The sequence below is a fragment of the Aplysia californica genome, unplaced genomic scaffold (assembly GCF_000002075.1).
Source record: "Aplysia californica isolate F4 #8 unplaced genomic scaffold, AplCal3.0 scaffold00947, whole genome shotgun sequence".
In the NCBI taxonomy this organism is placed as follows: domain Eukaryota; kingdom Metazoa; phylum Mollusca; class Gastropoda; order Aplysiida; family Aplysiidae; genus Aplysia; species Aplysia californica.
Genome location: NW_004798217.1, coordinates 102,793 through 112,092, shown reverse-complemented (window position 1 = coordinate 112,092; position 9,300 = coordinate 102,793). Strand labels below are relative to the sequence as shown.

Sequence of the window (9,300 nt, the reverse complement as noted above, 5' to 3'; positions counted from 1 at the left end):
AACAGCCCCCACAGACGTGGCCCCCCACACATTTCAGTGCAAGCTGTGGTAAATTCCCTCCTTTGACCGTCGAGACGTCTCCGTACGTGGGTCTCGAAAAGTGCTCACCATTTGTTGTTCGTTTCTTCGATGGTCAGCGTCCCAGAGTGAGCACACGCAGCCCTCGTTTGTTTTCGTTGGTGACGTCAGCGACACGAGCTCTTGTGTCAACTGTAGCCTGCACTATTGGCTTAACATAATAATATGTTTTATTTTATTGTACAATCATCAAGAGAATTCGTTTCTCTAGTCATTTCCCTTTTGCATTGTGATCAATTCTGAGGTGACATACTTCCCATGTGACATGATATTGTGGGGACTTGGACACTTGGCTGTGTGGCTGACGAAACGGGTTCCAATCCCCTACGGAACGTGCAGTCTTGGACCTAGCCAAGGGGTTTTTCGAGGAATTTAAAGGTTCTTAAATGGCTCCTTTCGGAGATGGGCGTTTGATCCGTAGGCACCACTACGTGACTAGCTGCCAAGGTATAGATCTAGATATAGAGTTTGTTGAAACGGTGTATTAAGCTCATGCAAAACCGTGTTGTATCAAAACAGTTTACTATTTTTTTGCGTGTACAAACGGTGTTCTGAGTTTTCAGATAGCCACAGCATATATGTTGTGGTGGTGGTGTGCAATACACGTATGTAGCCTACTGTGTCTTCTGATGGTCAAAGCAGTATGTTTCTGTGGTGTGCAATACTTGATTGAGTAGCTACTGTGCTCTGTGTCTTCAGATTGCCATGATAAGTATGTTGTGGTGTTGGTGCGTGGCCTATATAACACGTGTGTACTGACTGTGTTCGGTGACTTCAGATTGCCATAGCGGAAGGACTTCCATTACGAGCGACCGCCACAACAAACACAATAGCCTAAAGAAGTGACCTAACCCTAACCCTGACCCAGGCGCTAACCCTACCCGTCCCGTACCCTTACCCCTACCCCAAACTCTACCAATAACCCTAACCGTAACTCTAACCCTCTATTCTACTCTGTATAGAGGTCGGTCGTTACGGAATTCCTCCTGCCGAGAAGCACATCGACACAACAATGGTCATTTAATGCTGGGGAAAAGTAAGAAAGACAGACAGAAAATAACAGAGGGGTAAAGTAAAGAAGTAGGACCTACCAGTGGCGCCCTCCAACCTCATCAACATTATTGCTGTGACTATCTGAAGACGCAGAACACTAGCCCAGAACACGTACATTAGTTACTGAACACAATCAGTGGCCCACACACGTGTTAGGCTACACATTTCACCACAAAGTAACTGCTTCTCTTTACTCAAACAATTACTCGTGGATGCTCTGGTGTTGTTTGCTTCTTCTTTCCTATCAAACATCTATCGTCCTTATCACAACTCCTTTTTTATGTTTGTTACTCTCTTGTAACTCCTCCAATCTTCTGGGGCTCATATGACTTTATGCAGTTTCGAGCGCCGTAAAACCTCTATTAAAACAAAACAATCACTCAAGCCAGTTATGTTGCTGTAGAGTGTACTACATAGTCCTATTGTTTGTTAGGCTAGTGTTCTGTGTTTTCAGATTGCTACAGCAGTTATGTTTACGTGACGTGCGTTAACACATCAGGAAGGACTTCCGTAACGACCGACACCCTAACAAACACAATAAAAGAAGAGACCTAGTTCTAGATCTAACCCTAACCCTGACCCAACCCCTAACCCTACTCCGACCCCTACCCCTACTCCGACCCCTACCCCTAACCCTACCCTTACCCTATCCCTATCCCTACCCTTACCCCTAACCCTAACCCTACCCCTAACCCTACCCCTAGCCCTCTATTCTACTCTGTTTCAAAGTGGTCGCTCGTTACGGAAATCCTCCCACACAGGATATATGTATATGCCTACTGACTACACCTTCACAGTCACCAGATTGCTATAGCAATTGTGGGTAGTTGGTGGGTGCTCTAGCGTAGTTTGTCCCTTTTTTTCTATCTCACATTTATCTTCCTTATCTCTCCTCCTTCTTTTTTGTGTTTTTTACTCTCCTGTAACACCTCTTATCCTCGACACTTAATTACCTAATTGTGTTGCAAAGGAACTCCTACAAAAACGAAACAGAAAAAACAGTCGTTTACATTTTTTTTAAAGAATCGTATATTATCTGAATAACAAACCAATGATCTATTACAAAACCTTTTCGAAAATTTTGTTGGGACCAACAATGGAGAACAAATTCTTCAAGTTAACACTTTTATGAAATAAGTGAGGCAGCGTGGTGAGATCAGGCGTTCATCAAAATAATGATAAAAAATGTCTAAAGATGTTCTAGTCGTTGGAGTAGTCTAGGCCTAGTTGGGGGGGGGGGGTTGTTTCTTTGAACTTTCTTCCTTTTAGCGCTCAATACATTTTACGTCAATTTTAAAACACGTTTACTGTGGATTTTACAGGAAACAGGAAAATCGTTGATCAAAAGCACAAAAATATAAATTTCCCGTTTCCAAGGATACTCAAGCTTTGGAAATCACCAAACTTAAGCAGCAATTTTCTCGCTAATGTTATCTCTGACACCAGGCGACCCCACTTACTTCAATCGCAAATATTGTATCTACTTCTATTCAAGATAGATGGGCGAGTTTCTTTGAGGAGGGTTTTCGCCAAATGCCAGAGTCAGACAGATGAATGCCGTGAGCTTCAAGATGATTATAATAACTCTATAGTCTATACTCCATGTGCCACAAAATTGACGAACGCCTGATTCCACCTGGTCGTGGCACATCGCTACCTCAGAATTACAACGATCTATCCGCTCATTACCTAGTTTTGAGAAATTTGACGTCAAAGATTTTGAGTTCTGTCGTCTGCTTTCGTCTCATCTTTCTGCCCCCACCCCCTCACCTCCTTTGCCCCTTCCTCTGGGCTCCTGATTCTTTCTGCAGCCTTTCTACTGCTACTCCTTCGCTTCTTCTTACTGCAGTCTTTCAGCTACACCCCTGATCTTCTGGTAGGAAAGATCTACACCTAGCCTTCTCGGACAAGGGCGAAAAATCTCGGAGGGCCCGTGTGCAAGTTGCGCACGTTAAAGATCCCTTGGTGGTCTAAAATCGATAAGAGTAGGCTTCGGCCGCCACCCGGGCAAAATTCAAAAATTTCCTACCAACTTAAAATATTAGGTGTGTCCCGCTCGCTCATATGACTTATGCAGTTGCGAGCGCCGTAAAACACTACTATAAAAAAAAAGATTTAAAAAAAGATTTTGAGTTTCACATCATGGCAAGCTTTTTCGAATGCAATACTTTGAATATCCTGATAACGACTCTGAATAAGCTTAAACAATTTTGAAACTGGAGATACTACATTTTGGTTTCTGACCTCATGGTCATTGTAACTCAAAACGGCCGAAAATGACAGAAGGAACTTTGTAATTCTGAATAAGTGACATAGCAGGCCTAGGCCTAATTATGATGTTCTCCTCAGATCGCCACAGAGAGCATCCGGCTGATCGACGAGGCCAGGATTGACGCACAGACCAGCGAGGTCGGTGACCTTTTCCTGTGGCTCAAACACCAGGCTCAGAACGGGGTCGCCACCGCACAGGTCTGAACTATGGCATAGTAGTAAAAGTTTCATCAAGGTTTCTTTTTGCTTCTTTATTTAAAAAAGTAAATACCCCCCCCCCCCCCCACACACACACACACACTAAAAACAGAAAGAAAGAATTATTTGCAAAATTTCTCTGTATAATGTTCATTTCATACCTAGGTGTGAATGATCGTTTTTCTATAGGCCTACATCTTAATGGTTTGGGTTGGTTGTTTTGGTTTTTGTTTTGTTTTTTGCTTTGATGTATAGATAGTAGGTTAGTTCACATAAAATGTAGGCCTACATTTTCATCAGGATGTGATAAACGTTACACGTAAGCCTATAATATTCTTTTCACCACGATGTGTTAATTTGCAATTGGTCTATAGTCTAAGTTTTACTCTTTCGCCAGGTTGCTTGACTTGTCTTATGCAGAATACGATAAAATTGGTCCGTGTTTGTTTTATTCTTTTGTGTTTCTTTCCTTCTCTTCCCACTTAGTCTGAGCTGGGGCTGATGATGTACCATGGAGCCCAGGGTCTCCAGAGGAACCTGCAGAACGCCATGCAAGTGTTCAGGGAGGGTGCAGAGATGGGCAATGTGGACGCTATGTTCAACTACGGCATCATGGAATACAGGGTGAGTGCATCTTTGGGGCGCAATTTTGTGCTGTGGTTTTTGAAACTTCTTTTTGAAAATACAAAAGACAGATCTATCCTAGGCAGGCCTAGATTATACTTTATAGAGTAACGTAGTACAGATACAATGTACCAAACCACTGGAACCCCCCCCCCCCCCCCGTCCTTTTTCTTTCAGGTGGGATGCCACAATTTCTGAAGTGTGGAGAAAGTGTCCTCCACCCTCTCTTCAATGTATTTCCTCTTTTCTTTTATATCGTCTGTCAACTGGAGGCCTGGTCTTGCAAAAAGAAAAGTATCCCTCAAAATGAAGTAGAGCTCTTCACACGTCCCAAATCATCTACAGATCTACAGATAAAGATATTATTGCACATATGTGAGGCAGCGTGGTGGAATCAGGCTCTCGTCAATTTTTAGGCATACTGACTTATTGGTATCATCTTAAAGCTTGTTCATTTGTCTTGCTTTCAATGAAAAAATTACCCATCCATCTTCAATAGAAGTGGAGATATTTTGGATTAAAGGAGGTGGGGGTCACCTGATTTAAGAGGGAATATTAGCGAGAAAATGACCGCCAAAGCTTGATAAATTTCAAAGCTGGAGGGTCCATGGAAAATGTAAATTTATATTTTTGTGCCTTTAATCAACGTTTTCGGTGAGATCCTCAAAGGAATGTGTTTGTAAATGGACATAAAAGGTGTTGAGCCGAAAAACAAAAATTTGATAAAAATTGCTAAGCAGGGAGAAAACTGCTGTTTTCTTTGATTTCATTATTTTGACGGGAGCCTGATTCCACCATGTTGCTTCACATATTGTATAGCGCATAGAGCTTGCTGTTGATTAGGGATGTGTGCATTGCAAATGCAATTTATTGTTATCATTTATTACTATTATCAAATGGTGTTTTGAATGGTGGTCTACTTTTACACATGAGAAACTAGATGTGAACCAAACAATAGTCTCGGTGGTTGGAGGGCGCCACTGATAGGTTCTAATTCTTTATTTTTTCTCTGTTGTTTCTGTCTGTCTGTCTTACATGAGTGGATGTGCTTCTCTTTACTCAAACAAACAAACAGACAAACAAACAAACAAACAAACAAACGAACAAACAATTGTGATCAAGACCCTTGGAATGTGAGTCATTTTATTAATCATATTACATGTTTTTTTCCAGGGCATAGGGGTTCGACCCAACCGCACCCGAGGCAGAAAGATGGTGGAGAAAGCCGCTAAGCTGGTGAGTGGACACACTCTTGTGTTGTCTTTGCTGAAGTTTTCCTAACGATAATAACTATTCACAAGTTTTTCTTCTTCTTTTTCTGCTATGAAGTACAACCTAACCTGCCCTAACAACTACCAATCCAAAACAATGACCTGTACAAACGACCACTCCCACCAGGACGTAAGCAAGGCACAATAAAGTAACATCAATGCATGCGAAATGAGGTGTCTCTGCAAAACCATCAATGTCACCTGAAAAGACTGCATAAGGAACGAGACCATACGCCAACAAACCGGAATACCACAAGAAATAAATGTCATTGAGCGTCAAAGAGTCAAATGTGAGGCAGCGTTGTGGTATCAGGCTCTCGTCAATTTTTTGGCATGTATAGAGTTATTGGTATCATCTTAAAGCTTGTTCACTTGTCTTTATTTGGATGAAAAAAATATCAATTTATCTTGGATACAAGTCGAGATGTTTGCGAAAGAAGGAGGTGGGGATCACCAGTTTTCAAATGTAAAATTAGTGAGAAAATAGCTGCCAAAGATTAGATTAGTTATTAGTTATTTCCTTAGCTTAAGAGTCCGTTGTAACTGAAAATTAATATTTTTGTGCCTTCAATCAAAGCTTTTCAGGAAAATCCACAACGAAATGAGTTATTTAATTGCCATGAAAGGTGTTGAGCCAAAAAACAAAAGTTTGATAAAAAAAATTCACAAACCTGCGGAAAAATGCAAGTTTCTTCACTTTGATTATTTTGACGAGAGCCTGATTCCACCACGCTGCCTCACAAATGATTCAGACATTTAACCAGGATGCCCCAGAAACAACTAGTGGCTAGAGCTTACCACTCCCGTGAATCCGGCTTTAAATCAAGAGGATGATCAAGAAAGACCTGACTGGAAGGGGTGAAAAAAATTAAAGAAAAGAATGTTTCTTTTATGTAAATTAAGAAGTTTCCGTATTGACAATAAGATTATGTCCCTTTTTTAAACCATTCTAAGATTGAAACTGTGCTATTATTTTGTATTTGCTGCTGGGGTGGGAATTGTAAGGTGAAAGGCAAAGAAAAATTTGACAGAACCATTAAGAAAGCCAGCAAGATCTCTGGATATGATTTTAATTGAATGGATGAAATGTATAACACCACACGTATAAAAAAGATAAAAAGCATTATGAACGACCCATCACACCCTCTTTCCACACAAATTGTAAGATCACGCAGCGGCAGATATGTACCTCCAAAAACAAAGAAAGAAAGATATAAAAGAAGTTTTTTGCCTTCTAGCTTAAGGCTTTTGTCAGAATGAGCATAGATGTGTGTTGCTCTTAGAGTATATATCTATATAACTCCAAAGGTCTTGTGTTTAAACTCCTGTATGTTGTTGAATGATTCATTTGATGTAAATGTACATTCTATAAGCTTTACTTCTCTTTTCATATTGAATTTTAATGAGAGTAATATATAAATTAATTTTTTTATGCATACCTGCATGTGTTTTTACGGTCCTGTACAGCCAAGGAAAATTTCCCTCTGGGATAATAAAGTACAATCTTATCTTACCTTATCTTAAAAGGTCCTGGAACAGCATAACATATCTATTACTGACGCTACACATTTAGCACAGGACCGAAACTTGCATCTCCCCTCGAAATCGTAAGGATACCAGAGGACGGAAAAAGTAAAAGGAAAGTAAAGTAAAGTAAAGTAAAGTAAAGTTCAAGATGTCCGTCTGACTAAGACAACAACTTTTCTTCTCCAAAATGGGGGTCCGTCTTGGACGATTTTGACTGTATAATACAAAGTGTTGAAAGTTGTAAATTATTGTGTGCGTCTTCTATCTATTCCTAATAATACACCATTTGCGCTGTCTGGGGTGTTTGTTAGACTGAGAATGCATAAATTTGTTGTCCTCATCAGAGGTGTATTTGTATTATAATGTCTATGGCTTTCTGGAGTGATGTGTATATTGTCTTGACATATAAAGGGTTTAAATTGGTATCATCATTATCATTATCATAATTATCTTAATTGTTTAAAAAGCACCTGCCAAAGACAACCACTTTTCTCCTTGACTATACACTGGGTGGCTGTCTCGCTCAGATTCCACTGTATACCCCCGATGTGTCCTTGTTCTGAGAAAGGTGGCGTCGGTGACCTAGTGATTAGGCTACCGGACTCATAATCGTGAGACTGTGGTTATGGGGGTTCGAGACTCAGCTTGTTCAGACGCTGTGTCCTTGGGAAAGGCAACTTACACGAATATCCCTTTTGGCTCGGTCCTTACGAAGATGGACGTTAACCTCGGAGGTACAACCTCTTAGATAACCTGCTAGTGTTGACATAAGCATTAATAAACCTGTACAATTTCACCCTCGTCTTCTATTCCTACTAATACACCAGTTTTTCTTCTTCTTTTTCTGCTATGATGTACAACCGAACCTTCCCTAACAACTACCAATCCAAAACAATGACCTGTACAAACGACCACTCCCACCAGGACGTAAGCAAGGCACAATAAAGTAAAATCACACAAGACCTGGACCTTAAGCAAAACCCATGAAAGCAAAATCACCGCATGCGAAATCAAATGTCTCCGCAAAACCCTTAACATCACAAGACGAGACAGGCAGAGAAATGAAGACGTGAAGACGTAAGAGCAGCTATCGGCACTGAGTCCTGCCTGCGTTACAAAGAAAGACAGAGGATAAAAGGTTTGGTCACCTGTTACGTATGTCACCTGACGAGCCAGCCTTGAGAGCCTACAACACCAAGCACTCAGGCTATAAAGGAAGAGGAAGGCCACGCAAAAGGTGGATCGAGGGTGTCAAGGAAACCCTAAGAAAACATAACATCACAACTGAAAGAGCTGCGGAGCTGGCCTACCATAGAAAACTGCATCTCCCCTCGACGCTTAACGGCAACAGAGGATGAAAAACTAAAAGAAAAAGTAAAAATTAAAGTAAGTAATTTCTCCATCTCTTCCCAGAAAAACCCCCACGCTATGACGGCCCTGGGCTGGATGGCGCTAGAGATTGACCACAACATGACCCAGGCTCTCAACATGTTCCGGAAGGCCAAATTCATGGGCCACATGGACAGCGGCTACTACCTGGGTCACATGTACCACTACGGCATGGTACCTCAGCACCCCGTGGACCTGGTGAGTGGGTGGTTGACGGGTGCTCTGGTTGGTGTGGTTTGCTTCTTCTTTCACATTAAGCGTCTATCGTTCTTATGTCTCTTCCTCTTTTCTCGTGTATTTCTTATTCTCTTGTAACACCTCTAAGCTTTGACACTTATTTTACGACCTAATTGTGTTGCAAGTGCCATAAAACTCTTATTGAAACAAGACCTACTTTATGGACTTAAGACTTTTGTTTGGGCTACAATTATTTTATATTGTATTGTTAGAATTTAAAGGTGGCAAAATGAAATCACATAACGAGATGAGTACAACCTGGACATGGATGTGTCATCCCTGGCACCAGGCCTCCAGTACTGGCTCTGGGGATGTGTTTTTTTTTACCAGCCCAGGGACGTGTGCAGTGTGTAGGCCTACGCCTAGTAGCTGTGACGTCAGATGCACAATGAAGCGGGTGACCTTGATACATGACTTCAGATTCAAAATTGACTTTCAAACACGATGTTTGTTTAAGTTTAAATATAGTATCAAATCAAGTTCTACACCAGGCACTTTTATTATTTTGATACCCTGATTCCTAAAATGAAATACATTTTTAGCGGCGATAATTATTTTTTTAAATTCTGCACGCAAAATGTAATCCCGCGTGGTAGGAAACTTCGAAGGAATTTTGCCTCACAGCTTGCCTCTCTCAATTCTGACATGTGTG

The 9,300-nt window shown here is 41.1% G+C and overlaps 1 protein-coding gene across 1 annotated transcript in view; it reads left to right on the top strand.

Moving 5' to 3' along the window:
• Positions 1-9,300, top strand: part of LOC101858368 (protein sel-1 homolog 3) — a gene marked incomplete in the record, with an annotated part of 68,034 nt that overhangs the window by 26,138 nt on the left and 32,596 nt on the right. Inside the window, 4 exon segments of the mRNA XM_013089415.2 lie at positions 3,481-3,600; positions 4,087-4,224; positions 5,398-5,460; positions 8,436-8,609. Coding sequence (XP_012944869.1) covers positions 3,481-3,600; positions 4,087-4,224; positions 5,398-5,460; positions 8,436-8,609 — 495 coding nt within the window.